The 17,793-nt window shown below is 41.4% G+C and overlaps 1 protein-coding gene across 2 annotated transcripts; it reads right to left on the bottom strand.

Moving 5' to 3' along the window:
* Nucleotides 1–8,931: 8,931 nt before the first annotated feature.
* Nucleotides 8,932–17,217, bottom strand: gch2 (GTP cyclohydrolase 2). 2 transcript variants are annotated; one of them, XM_061931795.1, is made up of 6 exons: nt 16,867–17,217; nt 11,719–11,828; nt 11,587–11,642; nt 9,709–9,740; nt 9,544–9,628; nt 8,932–9,456 (listed from the first exon to the last, which is right to left on the bottom strand). In XM_061931795.1, exons 1-6 carry the CDS (start codon nt 17,156–17,158, stop codon nt 9,330–9,332), a joined length of 702 nt encoding a protein of 233 aa, XP_061787779.1. In that variant the 5' UTR covers nt 17,159–17,217; the 3' UTR covers nt 8,932–9,329. The 2 variants fall into 2 exon arrangements, with proteins under 2 accessions (XP_061787779.1, XP_061787778.1); XM_061931794.1 differs by having other exon boundaries at nt 11,587–11,828.
* Between the last annotated feature and the right edge of the window lie 576 nt (nt 17,218–17,793).

Below are 17,793 nucleotides of genomic sequence, written 5' to 3'. Positions count from 1 at the left end.
CTTTTTTAAATAGATTCAATCTTGCACGTGGAAAGTTTAAGTGAGGGCTTTAGTTGCGGCGACTTAATTTCTAAGTAAAGGTAAGACCATAATAACGTTTTTTTTATTAAATGTGCTTTTTTGTGTGCTACAGTTTGTATGTGTAAAGTTAAAGTTAAGTTAAAGTACCAATGATTGTCACACACACACTAGGTGTAATGAAATTTGTCCTCTGCATTTGACCCATCCCCTTGATCACCCCCTGGGAGGTGAGGGGAGCAGTGGGCAGCAGCGCCGCCGCGCCTGGGAATCATTTTTGGTGATTTAACCCCCAATTCCAACCCTTGATGCTGAGTGCCAAGCAGGGAAGAATGCTGGTATGAGCTTTTAAACATAACCCGTTAACTGCTGCCAATCAAATGGTGAATAAGATACTCTTTAGGGTTCATATGTTTGTAAATCTGACTGTGATGAAGTCAGTGCCTCACCAGCCATCAACCTCACCGCACGTCACTGATAAATTAATATAGTGCATGATTGTCCAGTTTTGCCTGAAAGGGAGTGGGAAGCCTTCCCGGTAAGGTCTATTCAGGTGTACTGGAGAGGAGTAGGGCTGCAGCTAACGATTATTTTTCTATCGATTAATCTATAGATTATTTTTTTCGATTAATCGGTTAATCTATAGATTATTTTTTTCGATTAATCTATAGATTATTTTTCCTTTTACCGATTATTTTTTTTATTTAAAATGAAGAGGAAAAAATAAATGTAGGCCAGTTTTTTCAAAAGGCATGGCTTTTATTTACAAAAAAAAAAGTATGGCCACTCCGTCAACATTGACAACAACATGACAAAATATTCTGTAACAATGTAAACATTTAAAACTTTTAACATTTAACAAAATTAAAAGTAGCTTATTTGCTTTTTAATGTGCAAATATAAAAGTAAACATCCAGTGCAAATCTTAATATTCTGGAATAGTATAAGCATTTAAAAAGTAAAAGTATTGCTTATTTTGCTTTAAAATGTGCAAAAATAAAGATAAACATCCAATACAAAAAAGTGCAAAACGGAAATATTCTGTAACAAGTGTAAACATTTCAACAAAAGTAAAAGTATTGCTTATTTGCTAAAATGTGCAAAAATAAAGCTAAACATCCAATACAAAAAAGTGTACAGTGTAAACATTTCAACAAAAGTAAAAGTATTGCTTATTTTGCTTAATAACACAACAATGATAGTATGAGTGGCCGTGCCAGCAATCGGAGTGTTGCTGGTTACTGGGGTTCAATCCCCACCTTCTACCATCCTAGTCACGTCCGTTGTGTCCTTGGGCAAGACACTTCACCCCTTGCTCCTGATGGCTGCTGGTTAGCGCCTTGCATGGCAGCTCCCGCCATCAGTGTGTGAATGTGTGTGTGAATAGGTGAATGTGGTAATACTGTCAAAGCGCTTTGAGTACCTTGAAGGTAGAAAAGCGCTATACAAGTATAACCCATCATCTATCATTAAAGTGAAAGTTAATTGTTGGTTTGTACATAGTATATGTAACTGTTAATGTTGTAAAAGGTATTTGCACAACTAATTAACGTTAGCGTTTGTAACACGTCTTGTGCCGTGGGGTTCTTTCAGGACCGACAGACTGAACGCCAGACGGCTTTGCCAGGTTTACAATCTTTTAATTTTACACAAAGTCTTTTCTCTTCCAACTCTTTTCTCTTTCTTTCCTCGCTTTTCAGCTCCTCTTCCTCGCTCGCTCGTCGTCCCCTGTCTCTTGCGGCGTCGCTCCCGGCGCGCCCCGCCTCGCCGCTCGCTCGCCGCCGCCGCCTCTCCACAGCGTTAAAGAGGAGCGCGCCTTTGTAAACACTGAACAGGCACGCCAAACGCGCCTCTCAGAGCAAACGGTGCTTTAGTTTATGAATTTACAACGCAGATACAAATGACACATTCATGTTTTTGTGTAATAATGACAACGTATACGCACGCGGACGATTGACTTGTTGATGGTGATGGCAAGAACGCTGTCGGGGGTTTTCTTTTCAAATGTTCGTTCATAGCCGTTGTGCTGCTATGATAGGCCATTTCCGCTCGACACAGTGTGCATACAACAACATTATTAGGCCGTTTATTGAAATACTCCCACACTTTTGACGACTTTTGGCGTGCTTTTTTCCCCTCGCTCGCACCGCTCGCATCGTCTGCTTTGCGCTCCGCCATGACAGTAGTGTGACGTAAATATGCGACGCGCCGACGCACAAAAACGGCGTCGACGTATTTACGTAACCGATGACGTCGACTACGTCGACGCGTCGTTTCAGCCTTAGAGAGGAGGCTACGCCGGATAGTCGAACCTCGGATTCAGGAGGAACAGTGTGGTTTTCGTCCTGGTCGTGGAACTGTGGACCAGCTCTATACTCTCGGCAGGGTCCTTGAGGGTGCATGGGAGTTGGCCCAACCAGTCTACATGTGCTTTGTGGACTTGGAGAAGGCATTCGACCGTGTACCCGGGGAAGTCCTGTGGGAAGTGCTCAGAGAATATGGGGTAACGGACTGTCTTATTGTCGCGGTTCGCTCCCTGTATGATCAGTGTCAGAGCTTGGTCCGCATTGCTGGCAGTAAGTCGGACCCGTTTCCAGTGAGGGTTGGACTCCGCCAAGGCTGCCCTTTGTCACCGATTCTGTTCATAACCTTTATGGACAGAATTTCTAGGCGCAGTCAAGGCGTTGAGGGTATCTGGTTTGGTGGCTGCAGGATTAGGTCTCTGCTTTTTGCAGATGATGTGGTCCTGATGGCTTCATCTGGCCAAGATCTTCAGCTCTCGCTGGATCGGTTCGCAGCCGAGTGTGAAGCGACTGGGATGGGAATCAGCACCTCCAAGTCCGAGTCCATGGTTCTCGCCCGGAAAAGGGTGGAGTGCCATCTCCGGGTTGGGGAGGAGATCTTGCCCCAAGTGGAGGAGTTCAAGTACGTCGGAGTCTTGTTCACGAGTGAGGGAAGAGTGGATCGTGAGATCGACAGGCGGATCGGTGCGGCGTCTTCAGTAATGCGGACGCTGTATCGATCCGTTGTGGGGAAGAAGGAGCTGAGCCGGAAGGCAAAGCTCTCGATTTACCGGTCGATCTACGTTCCCATCCTCACCTATGGTCATGAGCTTTGGGTCATGACCGAAAGGACAAGATCACGGGTACAAGCGGCCGAAATGAGTTTCCTCCGCCGGGTGACGGGGCTCTCCCTTAGATATAGGGTGAGAAGCTCTGTCATCCGGGGGGAGCTCAAAGTAAAGCCGCTGCTCCTCCACATCGAGAGGAGCCAGATGAGGTGGTTCGGGCATCTGGTCAGGATGCCACCCGAACGCCTCCCTAGGGAGGTGTTTAGGGCACGTCCGACCGGTAGGAGGCCACGGGGAAGACCCAGGACACGTTGGGAAGACTATATATCCCGGCTGGCCTGGGAACACCTCGGGATCCCCCGGGAGGAGCTGGACGAAGTGGCTGGGGAGAGGGAAGTATGGGCTTCCCTGCTTAGGCTGCTGCCCCCGCGACCCGACCTCGGATAAACGGAAGAAGATGGATGGATGGGAGTGGGAAGAAGATAACTTATTTAATCCCACCCCCAGTTCTCCATTCAGTGATTATTCACATGAGTTCACTGTTACTTTGTTCAAGGATTATAATACAGATGTTGTATCATAGTGGCATTACCACAGGTAACAATAATTATTACACTGTAACAATAATTTGTATCAACAATGTAGGAATAATGAATATACCAACAATGGTGATAGACAACATAGCAATAATGGTAAGGAAACATTGAGCACATGTTAACACTTTGAGACAGAGCATAGCAGCAGGTCAAATTAAAGACCCTCATCTCTATATTTGAACCAGACCCCATGTTTGTATAATAGTTTAAATCGATTAATAGTTTGGCATTGCTTGTGTTATAAGTCCAGTTTGTTCCATAGTTTTACTCCGCATACAGACACACAAAAACGTTTACGAATGGTTTGAGCTCTCGGCAATAAGAAATATCCAAAGCTTCTCAAGTTATGAGCCTGCACTCAACTTATAAAAAAAACATTGTAGATTAGGCGGCAATAGTTTGTTAAATGCTTTATATAAGATTATTAATGTATTATTTTTAACAAGGTCATCAAATTTGAGCAACTTTGATTGCATAAACAGATTATGAGTATGTTCTAAATAACCAACGTTGTGAATAATCCGCACTGCTCGTTAATCAATTCATGGTAAGTGGAGCCGCTCCTCTAAGTTAATAAGCTTGGCCTCTGTAATGGCAAATATACTACCGGTACACTTCTTACAAGAATTATTATGACGAAAAATAGCTAAGAGAGAGCGGGAGGACACAGAGAAGCCATGCTAATGGGAATATATGAACATCCCAGCAGTCTGCATTTTAATGACAGCAGACATTGTACAGTAAGTGATGTTTTATTAGGTTTGTTGGCTCACATGAAGTCTGCAGTGAGTTTTAATCAGTGGCGTTGTTGAAAAAAAAAAAAAGTGAACTTTGTGATGCATTTTATTTATTTATTTGCTTAAAATGAGCAAAATAGGTAAATATTAAATGTTACAATAAATGTGTCCGTTACTACTTTACATATATACTTGCATCATGTATATACAACCTTAATTGAGGTGTTTACATGTTTCTTTAAGGGCTTTACAGGCAGAATAGAGCGGCCCCCATAGGCTCCACTGTAAGCAGACTATTATCGCATGTATTTAATATTTAGAATGCATGAAAAACAATACATCCTTCGTCATGTCTTACATAATGGTTGTGAACGATAGGCAAAATTCCAAAAAAGTGCATTTCCCATTTAAATAGTCATTATAACTTATATTATTCAAATTGGCCCGCGATATGGGGATAGGTTGATTGGCAACACTAAAATTGGCCCTAGTGTGTGAATGTGAGTGTGAATGTTGTCTATCTGCATACTTGCCAACCTTGAGACCTCCGATTTCGGGAGATGGGGGGTGGCAGGGGGCGTGGTCGGGGGTGGGGCGGGGGGCGTGGTTAAGAGGGGAGGAGTATATTTACAGCTAGAATTCACCAAGTCAAGTATTTCATATATATATATATATATATATATATATATATATATATATATATATATATATATATATATATATATATATATATATATATATATACTTGACTTTCAGATACATTTATTTTATTATATGTGTGTGTGTGTATATATATATATATATATATATATATATATATATATATATATATATATATATATATATATATATATATATATATAAGAAATACTTGAATTTCAGTGTTTATTTATTTACACATATACACACACATAACACTCATCTGCTCATTGTTGAGTTAAGGGTTGAATTGTCTATCCTTGTTCTACTCTCTGTCACTATTTTTCTAACCATGCTGAACACCCTCTCTGATGATGCATTTTTCTTCGTCTCCTTGTTGTGTGCGCAGTTGTGCACTGCACTCTGTAAAAGCCCTAGATGTTATTGTCACATATGCATGTACAGTAGATGGCAGTATTGCCCTGTTTAAGAGTGTCACAACATTGCTGTTTACAGCAGAGGAACTGCTTTATGGTCGAAAACGTGACTGCTGTTGATGTGTGTTGTTGCCGCGCTGGGAGGACGTTAATGAAACTGCCTAACAATAAACCTGGAGGGGGCGTGGCCTCCAGCGCCGCCAGAATTTCGGGAGATTTTCGGGAGAAAATTTGTCCCGAGAGGTTTTCGGGAGAGGCGCTGAATTTCGGGAGTCTACCGCAAAATCCGGGAGGGTTGGCAAGTATGCTATCCGCCTTCCGCCCGAATGCAGCTGAGATAGGCTCCAGCACCCCCCGCCACCCTAAAAAGGGACAAGCGGTAGAAAATGGATGGATGAATGTCATGAAATCAATAAGGAATCTTACCCGAAGGGAGATTGCATTCATTTTAAAACAGCCTGACTTGAGCCTTGAGAATAATGAACACATATTTTCATGTCATCTGATAATGTTGCAAACTGTAAGTAGGTTGGATATTAATTAATGAATTGGATTACTAATTCAGTGTTAATATTTCAGTGGGTCCTCTGAAGTGGGAAAAATTGAGGCCCGAGGTCAAAAAGGTTAAGAACCCCAGAACTAAGCTAATAATAAATAAGAATTAGAGATGTCCGATAATATCATCCTGCCGATATTATCAGCGGATAAAAGCTTTATAATGTAATATCGTAAATTATCGGTATCGGTGTCAAAAAGTAAAATTAATGACTTTTTAAAACGCAGTTGAACGGAGCGGTACATATCCGGTAAAACACGGACGTAGGGCATATTTGCCAACCCTCCCGCTTTTCCCGGGAGACACCCGAATTTCAGTGCCCGTCCCGAAAATCTCCCGGAGCAACCATTCTCCCGATTTCCACCCGGACTACAATATTGGCGGCGTGCCTTAAAGGCACTGCCTTTAGCGTCCTCTACAACCTGTCGTCACGTCCGCTTTTCCTCCATACAAACAGCGTGCCGGCCCAGCCACACAATATATGCAGCTTTTACACACACACATAAGTGAATGCAATGCATACTTGATCAACAGCCATACAGGTCACACCGAGGGTGGCCGTATAAACAACTTTAACACTGTTACAAATATGCGCCACACTGTGAACCCACACCAAACAAGAATGACAAACACATTTCGGGAGAACACCAGCACCGTAACACAACATAAACACAACAGAACAAATACCCAGAACCCCTTGCAGCACTAACTCTTCCTTGACGCTACAATATACACCCGCTACCACCAAACCCCGCCCCCCAACCACGCCCCCCATCTTCCGAATTCGGAGGTCTCAAGGTTGGCAAGTATGCTCTAGTATACTCTGGACTGAAGCTGTGTGCCTTCATTGTTTTTGTAGCTGTTGTTTTGAGGCATGTTTAAAAAAAATAATGCACTTTGTGAAAGTCAAAGTATAGTATTTCCCATAGTTGTAGTGGGTATCAGGATTACCTCAGGGAGAGCAGGTCCCAAATTCCAAGCTGTTTTGAGGCATGTTAAAAAAAAAAAAAGCACTTTGTGACTTCAATAATAAATATGGCAGTGCCATGTTGGCACATTTTTTCCATAACTGGAGTTGAAGTTGTTCTCTTATTTTGGAAAACCTTGTTTTTGATTGATTGATTGAAACTTGTATTAGTAGGTTGCACAGTGAAGTACATATTCCATACAATTGACCACTAAATGGTAACACCCGAACAAGTTTTTCAACTTGTTTAAGTCGGGGTCCACGTTAATCAATTCATGGTAAAGTTACATTGTTTAATGCATCCAGCGGGGCATCACAACAAAATTAGGCATAATAATGTGTTAATTCCACGACTGTATACATCGATATCGGTTGATATCGGAATCGGTAATTAAGAGTTGGACAATATCGGATATCGGCAAAAAAGCCATTATTGGACATCTGTAATAAAAATATATGTTTCTAAAATAAAATGTGCAAATAAAAAAACAGCTTCATCATTTTAGTCACAATTTTTTCCCTTAAGGAACTTCTCAATGACTTTAGCTCCAGACTTCTTCTGTTTATTTCATATTGTCGTTACTGCCACAAGTGGTGGAAACGTGTATTACAAGTGAGTGCCGCTGCGCCCATACGGAACACAGCTGAGAAACCGATATTTAGTGGCACAACTATGGTTAAGAAACGCTGCTTTAATACATCTCTAAATGTGTACGTACCGTGTTTTCTGGATTTGAACGCACAGCATTTTTCTTTAGTAGGAAATCTCAATACAACTCTTAATACATGAGTTATGAGCAGTGTCTTATTTGTGGCAGTCCAAATGTATGCGTGGCGAGCCGAAAACGGATGGGTTTAGTGCATACTTGCCAACCTTGAGACCTCCGATTTCGGGGGGTGGAGGGGTGAGGCGCGGGCGTGGTTGGGGTCGGGGCTAAGAGGGGAGGAGTATATTTACAGCTAGAATTCACCAAGTCAAGTATTTCATATATATATATATATATATATATATATATATATATATATATATATATATATATATATATATATATATATAAAGAAATACTTGACTTTCAGTGAATTCTAGCTATATATATATATTTATTTTATTATATATATATATATATATATATATATATATATATATATATATATATACATATATATATATATATATATATATATATATATATAAATAAAAGAAATACTTGAATTTCAGTGTTCATTTATTTACACATATACACACACATAACACTCATCTACTCATAGTTGAGTTAAGGGTTGAATTGTCCATCCTTGTTCTATTTTCTGTCACTATTTTTCCAACCATGCTGAACACCCTTTCGCAGGTACCCAGAAAGGTTTCGAGTACCACCAAAAAAAACTGAATCTCTGAAGACAGTATAAAAATCTGTGTTAAAGGTGTACAAATACTGTTTGTATAATAAACATGTTATTTTTTACAAATGAGGGTTAAGAGTTCAGTACTAAAAAAAAAAAGAAAAGAATGTGGCTTAAGTACAGTTTTTTAATTGAGCTGCTGCATTTTTTGGTTGGGTTGTTTATTTATTTTGAGTAACTTCTATACATTTATAAAAGGGGAGGAATGTAATAGTGTGATCTATGTTTGTCTGTTGCCATCTCCTGGTGAATGTTGGCTATAGCGTACTGGGGTTACTTTTTGGTTGGCCAACGATTTAAGTGGTGTTGCGCACCTGACGTCACTCAGGTCCGCATGGCTTCCAGCTCCGCCTGAATTTCGGGAGATTTTCGGGAGAAAATTTGTCCCGAGAGGTTTTCGGGAGAGGCGCTGAATTTCGGGAGTCTCCCGGAAAATCCGGGAGGGTTGGCAAGTATGGTTTAGTGTCATTTCTCATGAGTAATCAACTTTCACCACTTTCATTTGTATGCCTTTTATTAAAGTAAATACGCTTCAAAATACATGATGCAGGTTTTGTAAAAGCAAAATATCCTGTCAGTGCCGCCATCTTTTTTTCCTCTACTGTTATGGACAGACAGGGGGAAAAAACTTGTATTTTACATATACTATATTACAAATATGTGGATATGTGGTACAAATCTGAATACAGTAATAATAATAAAAAAAGGAAGACAGTACCACTTTGTAAAAGCACCAATGTCGATGGAAGAAAGAAAGAAAAGAAGCTGAAGTCTTAAACTGTACAATGTTACTTTGTGGGGGAGACGGACAAAAAAGCAGATTCTGTTGAATTCACAGTGATTTGTCTTTCAAGCTTTGCTGTATTTGCTTCTTGTTTTGTTTTGAAGTACACGTCAGGACCATCCCATCAGTGCTTGGTAAGGTTCAGGAACTCCTCCCGGGTTTTGGGGTCTTCCAGGTAGATGCCCAGCATGGAGCTGGTCACCGTGCGGCTGTTCATCTTCTGCACGCCTCGCATCACCATGCACATGTGCCTTGACACACATACACACATTAGACCCGGTCATTAGGGGCTGTGTGTGTGTGTGTGTGTGTGTGTGTGTGTGTGTGTGTGTACTTACGATGCCTCGATGACCACGGCGACACCTTTTGGCTGCAGGGCCTCGGATAGCCCCATGGCGATTTGCTTGGTGAGACGCTCTTGAACTGCGGAGAAGGCAAAGCATTACTGAACACGCCTGACCTGGAATATACGTCCTTGAGGAAAAGGGCTGAGGGAAGCTCACCTTGAAGCCTCCGACTGAAGATCTCCACGATCCTGCAAAGGACGGACACGTTTTCATGCGGCGAAATAACAGAACAACCACAGACCACAGACCACAGACCACAGACCACAGACCACAGGGTATGTAGCACTTCTACATGTGGGCCACAATTTGTTTAGGGGACGCCTCTAGTATGAGGGGGAAAAACACATTTTAATCTTAATACTGTATTTTATCTAATAAAGGGTTGTCCAACGTTTTTGACTTGGGCTTAAAAAATTGTATATATATTATAGGTACATTAATATGTGTATGTATGTATATATATACATATATATATATATATATATATATATATATATATATATATATATATATATATATATAAATATGTATATATACATACAGTATATGTATATATAAATATATATATTTATGTATATATACATGTGTATGTATATATGTACAGTATATGTATGTAAATATGTATATATATATACATATATGTATGTATATATACATATATTAAAGTTAAAGTACCACTGATAGTCACACACACACACACTGGGTGTGGTGAAATTACTCTCCGTGTTTGACCCATCCCCTTGTTCCACCCCCTGGGAGGTGAGGGGAGCAGTGAGCAGCAGCGGTGGCCGCGCTCGGGGAATCATTTTGTCGATTCAACCCCCAATTACAACCTTTGATGCTGAGTGCCAAGCAGTGAGGTAATGGTTCCCATTTTTATAGTCTTTGGTATGACTACATACATGTATATGTAGGGAAATATACATTTATGTATGTATAATATACATACATAAATGTATATATACATTGTATATATACATTTATGTATGTATATATACATTTATGTATATACATGTACATACATATATGTATGTTTATATACATTTATGTATATATATATATATATATATATATATACATACATATATAGGTATATATACGTGTGTGTGTATATACACACATGTATGTATGTATGTATACATATATGTATATAATTCATATATGTACAGTATATAATACATATACATATATGTATATACATATATGTATTTATACGTATATGTGTATATATACATATATGTATTATACATATATGTGTATATTTACATATATGTGTATATATACATATATGTATATATACACACGTGTGTATATATATACATATATGTATGTATGTATATATACATATGTGTGTATATATATATATACATATGTGTGTATACATATATGTATGTGTATGTATATGTATGTATATATACATATGTATATACACATGTATGTATAAATACATATATGTATATATATATACATACATGTATATATACATAGAGTATATGTATGTATATATACATGTATATATACATATGTGTATATATACATATGTATGTATATATACATATATGTACATATATATATATATATATATATATACATACATACATACATACATATATTATTTTAATGGATATATAGCTAATGATTAATATAATTGTATATATTAACAGTATGTAAAGGCTCGACTCCTACCTTGTTTACTTCCATGACAACCTCCTTAAAGTTTTGTAATCAATCAGAAAAATCAAGCGGCTAAAATGCGGCAAAGTGTGGAGAGAGTTTTGAATTTTCCCATCATGCATTGTAGTGGCTTTAAACGGGTGTAATTTAGAATTTTGCATAGTGATTTGACGTTTGTTATAATATCCACAAGGTTCAGTGAGCAGGTTGTGTAATGTGTTGACTTATTGACTACAGAAGACGCACTTGGCTCGCAGGCCGTAGTTTGGACACCCCTGATAATACATCGAAAGCCAAGAGTCTCAATTGTGCTATTTTGGTCTATAAAAAAGTGGTGGGGTGGTGTGTGTGTTTAATTACCTCGCCAGCTTGCTCAGTCCCACCACTTTTTTGTTGGGAACGTATCCGATATGGACCTGGGACATGGAGACCACACGTTAAAAAAAAAAAGGTTGTCTTCCGACTCGAAAGACGGCTCGAGAAGGCGCTCACTCTGCCGAAGAAGGGCACCAGATGATGCTCGCACAGGGAGAACATGTCGATGTCCTTCACGATCACCATCTCATCGTGGTCCTCGTCGAATATGGCGTCGTTCATGATGTCTGCAGGCAAGAATGGGACGCCATTATTCAAAGTCTTGATTCCAATAGAAACCTGCATAACCTGTCTCGCCTGTCACCAGCGCGTCTCACGTGAAAACAAACATTTGTACTATTAAGTGCTATTTAATCACGAATTGTACTGTTCTGATGAAAAAGGTACATCCTGTCTGACTTGATCCTTTGTGACTAACCTAGTGTTAAAGTGTCCAGACTTGTTACCACTTGGTCTGTGGTCACTGGCAAAAGGATTGAACCCAGCCCTCTAAATCCTATGTGTCAAAGCCAAGGCCCGCGGGCCAGATCCGGCCTGCGAATGACTTATCTATGGATATTTGATTAGTATTAGAACCGGCTGTTAGAATAATTATGTATATATTATCACACAACTACTCAGTGGCCTAGTAGTTAGAGTGTCCGCCCTGAGATCGGTAGGTTGTGAGTTCAAACCCCGGCCGAGTCATACCAAAGACTATAAAAATGGGACCCATTACCTCCCTGCTTGGCACTCAGCACCAAGGGTTGGAATTGGGGGTTAAATCACCAAAAATGATTCCCGGGCGTGGCCACCGTTGCTATTCACTGTTCCCCTCACCTCCCAGGGGGTGATCAAGAGTGATGGTTCAAATGCAGAGAATAATTTCGCCACACCTAGTGTGTGTCTGACAATCATTGGTACTTTAACTTTAACTCTTATGCTTAAGGGCCATTGCTATAGTTATTATCAATTGTGCAGAAGTTGTACTTTTTCTATCTGCGCAAAGCAAGTCGTCTCGTATCAGTGTTTTCAGACCCTGAATCGGCCTGCCGACTGCCAAGGGAACATCGAGTACCGTGACGCAGACAAAGCAGAGACAAGGCGATATCCATACTTGCCAACCTTGAGACCTACGAATTCGGGAAATGGGAGGGGAGGGGGTTTGAGGTGGGCGGACTTGGGGGCGGCGGGGTTTGGTGGTAGCAGGGGGTGTATATTGTAGCGTATTGTAGAGTTAGTGATGCAAGGGATTCTGGGTATTTGTTCTGTTGTGTTACGGTGCGGATGTTCTCCCGAAATGTGTTTGTCACTTTTGTTTGGTGTGGGTTCACAGTGTGGCGCATATTTGTAACAGTGTTAAAGTTGTTTATACGGCCACCCTCAGTGTGACCTGTATGGCTGTTGATCAAGTATGCCTTGCAATCACTTATGTGTGTGCAAAAGCCGCATATATTATGTGACTGGGCCGGCCCACTTTTTGTATGGAGGAAAAACGGACGCTATAGGCAGTGTCTTTAAGGCACGCCCCCTATATTGTTGTACGGGTGGAAATCGGGAGAAATTCGGGATAATGGTTGCCCCGGGAGATTTTCGGGAGAGGGCACTGAAATTCGGGAGTCTCCCGGGAAAATCGGGAGGGTTGGCAAGTATGGCGATATCACGAGTGTGAGTGTACATTTGCATTTCATTAATAGTCATATATTGTGTCTAACTGGAGGTGTTGAGATGACCTCCCCTCAGCGACAGCTTCAGTGATGTAACCAGGGACCTCCCAAATAAATAGAGGAAGCACGTGCGCTGGACTTTAGAGCGTAGTTTGGATCTGTAACTAGAGTGCAGTCCAAAAAACGTCTCTCCTCAATTGAGCGAAATTTAACTCTGTCTCTGCATGATTCCTTGCTTTTTGTCTGTTTAATAGATGTCATCAGTGTTTGAACCTGACACCGGCCCGCAGGCCACAGCCGCCTGCTGCTGTTTTGCACGCACCAATACTCCATCAGTGTTGGCGCTAGAAATTTAAAAAATGGGGTCGTAGGTGTTAGAATAATTGTTTGTAAGTTATCACTAAGAAGTTTGTGTTGAAATGAGTTCCAGGCAAAAGGACAGGGGCTGTCTTTGAGGCCTACCAAGAAGAATGCTCGTAAAACTCCACTGTGTAAGGGGGAGAGCCACATGAAGGGTTTTCTGTTTTATCTCATGTATGGTAATCAACAGAAGGATGTTGTTCTGGCCCAAGGACTTCAAAGCGGAGAGATGACAGGATCTGCCCAATTTCCAGACGAACTCTTTTTGAAGTATTTTACGAACTCTTTTTGAATTGACCTTTCCTGTGAATTGTTTATGACCTTTTCTGTGAACTTTTTGCGACCTTTGTCCTTTGGAAACAAAGGTGGCCAGGTGGTCGGGGAGGGTCCAAAATAAAAGAACGAGGCATGCAATCTTTTGGTAGAGCGTGCTCAGATACTGTACAAGGGTACAGTGTGTCCACGCGTGTCTCCTCAATCAATCAATCAATCAATGTTTATTTATATAGCCCTAAATCACAAGTGTCTCAAAGGGCTGCACAAGTCACAACGACATCCTCGTTACAGAGCCCACATAAGGGCAAGGAAAAACTCACCCCAGTGGGACGTCGATGTGAATGACTATGAGAAACCTTGGAGTCCAAATTGAATTCTGTCTCTGTTTAATTCTTTGCCTCTTGTCTTGTTTAATAGATGTCATCAGTGTTTGAACCTGACACTAGGGACCCCGTCAAGTCATAAAAATTGGGTCCCACAGTAAATTTTTGGGGTCCCTTTTTTTGTAAGCGTTTTGAAAACAAATGATAAATTTATGCATTATCCTGTTATATCTCACATTCTATATTGTGTTTTGGAAAAAGGTTGTCATAAACGTAAAAAAAATAATACAAAAGAAATGTAAATGTATTCAGTTATAAACATTCATTCACTTTCTTCTTTCCTTCATGGATCTGAACTTTACCGCTGCTGATTTTTTTTTCCTATATTTTTATTGTAATATTTTCAAAATGTGTTTGTTCTATTTTTGGCCAAAGAAAACAATCTGAAGTTGTCTTTATTTTTTTGTTTTAATGCCATGATTTTAATAGTACGGCCCGCGTGTGCACATATTTTCCTCCATGCGGCCCCTGAGCTAAAATGAGTTTGACCCCCCCTGCTCTAAATGGACTATTTGGGGGGGGGGTAGCACTTCAGTCATCTACCCTCAACACCCCCCCAAAATAATCTTGTATAGCGATCCCTACTAGAAGACTCATTGTGTTAAATTGGAGGCCACACTAAAGATTAAAGATGGTCTTTATTTTCTCAAACTGGAGAAGATGAGGCTGACCTTAAACTCCAGAGCTGTAGTGGTGCCTTTTGGAGATATGTAGGAGAGGCCGATCTCCAAATTAACCCAGATTGAAACATTGAAATGCGGGTGATTGATGAGCCTTTTGTGTGCTTGTTGGTCGTCATATCTCTCTAGGGCAGGGGTCTCAGACACGCGGCACGTGGGCCAATTGCGGCCCGCGAGACGTTATTTTGCGGCCCGCACCTTAATATGAAAATTTAATGTCAGTGTGGCCCGTGAGTTTTATATGAACGGCGCTTGACAGCATCACACTTGCCAACCCTCCCGATTTTTCCGGGAGACTCCTGAATTACAGGGCAACCATTCTCTCGAATGTCTGCCGGTTTTCACCCAAACAACAATATTAAGGGCGTGCCGTGATGGCACTGCCTTTAGCACCTTCTACAACCTGTACAAACAGCGTGCCAGCCCAGTCACATGTTGTATTTGGCTTTTGTACACACAGTAAGTGAATGCAAGGCATACTTGATCAACAGCCATACAGGTCACACTGAGGGTGGCGATATAAACAACTTTAACACTGTTACAAATATGCACCACACTGTGAACCCACACCAAACAAGAATGACAAACACATTTCGGGAGAACATCCGCACCGTAACACAACAGAACAAATACCCAGAACACCTTGCAGCCCTAACTCTTCCGGGCTTCAATATAGACCCCCGCTACCACCAAACCCTGCCCCTCCACACATCAACCCCTCAGTGCCTCGGTTGAGATGGGCGGGGTTTGGTGGTAGCGAGAGTGTATACTGTAGCCCGGGAAGAGTTAGGGCTGCAAGGTGTTCTGGGTATTTGTTATGTTGTGTTACGGTGCGGATGTTCTCCCGAAATGTGTTTGTCATTCTTGTTTGGTGTAGGTTCACAGTGTGGCGCATATTTGTAACAGTGTTAAACTTGTTTATACGGCCACCCTCAGTGTGACCTGTATGGCTATTGATCAAATATGTCTTGCAGTCACTTACGTGTGTCTGCAGAAGCCTCATACAACATGTGACTGTATGGTGAAAAAGCGGACGCGACGACAGGTTGTAGAGGACGTTAAAGAAAGTGCCATCACGGCACGCCCTTAATATTGTTGTCCGGGGAAAAATTGGGACAAATTCGGAAGAATGGTTGCCCCGGGAGATTGTCGGGAGGGGCACTGAAATTCGGGAGTCTCCTGGAAAAATCGATAGGGTTGGCAAGTATGTTGCTAGGGCGGGAAAGCCATTCAAAGAAGGTGAATTCATTAAAAAGTGCATGTTAGATTTTTTTAAGAAATCTAACCCTCACCCAGTTTCTCAACCAGTGGCCCCCAGGTAAATTCAGTTTGAGACCCCTGCTCTCGGGCCACTGTCTATAGTTTTATGTTGATATCTGTCTGTGCTTTCTCTTTGATTTATTTTCTTATTTATTTGACTTGTTGATGCATTTTTTTGCTATTCCTGTCAACTATATATGTAAAATTTGGATGTAGAACAACAAAAATCCTGCAAGTTTTAAAGTTCGATGACTCTTAGCAGATAATTAGTTGGAAACCGGTTGTGCACGTTTATACTGTGTATACAGTACAAGCCACAGGTTTGGACACACCTAATTCTTTATTTTCATGACTATTTACATTGTAGATTGTCACTGAAGGCTTTGCAACTATGACACCTGTGAAAGTGAAAACCATTTCAGAACCTTTTGAAGCTCATCGTTTGAATGCCAAGAGTGTGCAAAGAAGTAATCAGAGAAAAGGGTGGCTATTTTGAAGAAACTAGAATATATATTTTCAGTTATTTCACCACGTTCATAGTTTTGATGCCTTCAGTGACAATCTACAATGTAAACCGTCATGAAAATAACGAAAACGCATTGGGCCTGTACTTGTAATGTCAAAGTGCAACTTTGCTCTTCTTGAACAGTCCTGACTCACCGTCCACGGTCTCATGGTAGCCCTTGGTGAAGAACTGCATGGCCTTGGAGGCCCTCAGCGGCGTGCGCAGCAGGCCCTGGCGGTCCACGTCCTCTCCCAGCTCCCGCAGGATGCTGGTGTAGGCCACCTCCAGGGCGGGCAGCCGGCTCTTGTCCTCGGCCTCCTTGCGGGAGGTCTCGTGGCCGCGGCGCCCGGCGGCCTTCTTGCCGTCGATGATGAGCTCGGAGAAGTCGTTGTTGCAGTGGAACTCCTCCGCCACGTCGTTGACCTGCACGTTGCAGTGGCCGTTCATGATGCTCGAGGAGGGACGACGAGAGGAAAGAAGTAGAGCGGACGAGTAGTCCTGGGGTTGCCGAGTTCGACTGTGCCGCAGGTCTCCAGGCGCCGCTTTTTAACAGCGAGTTGATTCGTCAAGGTGCTGCACGCATGGACACGCCCACTACAACCTCACCCGCCACGCCCTCTAATGTAAGTACCACCGCATTCCTCCCTTCCTCCATCACTAGACATGATCTGTCTCTTGATCCATCTCCATGCATTGATTAGTTTTGTTCAGTTTTCTTCACACACACACACACACACACACACACACACACACACACACCAGGCTCATGACTTCACGTGGATGCCTTGACATTTAGGCACAGGGAGTTGAAAGTGCGACTCGAAGGCCTTTTGTCGCTCTCAGCTCATTTGTTAAAAAGGCCTGCTGCATATTTTTTAGGATAATTGGGATCTTTGACTATCTTTCTGGTAATCCTACACTGCAAAAACTGAAATCTAAGTAAGATGAAATATCTCAAATAAGGGTGATATTTGCTTATTTCCTGATAAGATAATTCTTCTCACTAAGCAGATTTTACGTTAGAGTGTTTTACTTGTTTTAAGGGTTCTGGTCCTAAATGATCTCAGTAAGATATTACAGCT

This window comes from Nerophis lumbriciformis, linkage group LG39 (genome assembly GCF_033978685.3).
Source record: "Nerophis lumbriciformis linkage group LG39, RoL_Nlum_v2.1, whole genome shotgun sequence".
Classification (NCBI taxonomy): domain Eukaryota; kingdom Metazoa; phylum Chordata; class Actinopteri; order Syngnathiformes; family Syngnathidae; genus Nerophis; species Nerophis lumbriciformis.
This window is presented reverse-complemented; position numbering and strand designations above follow the sequence as displayed.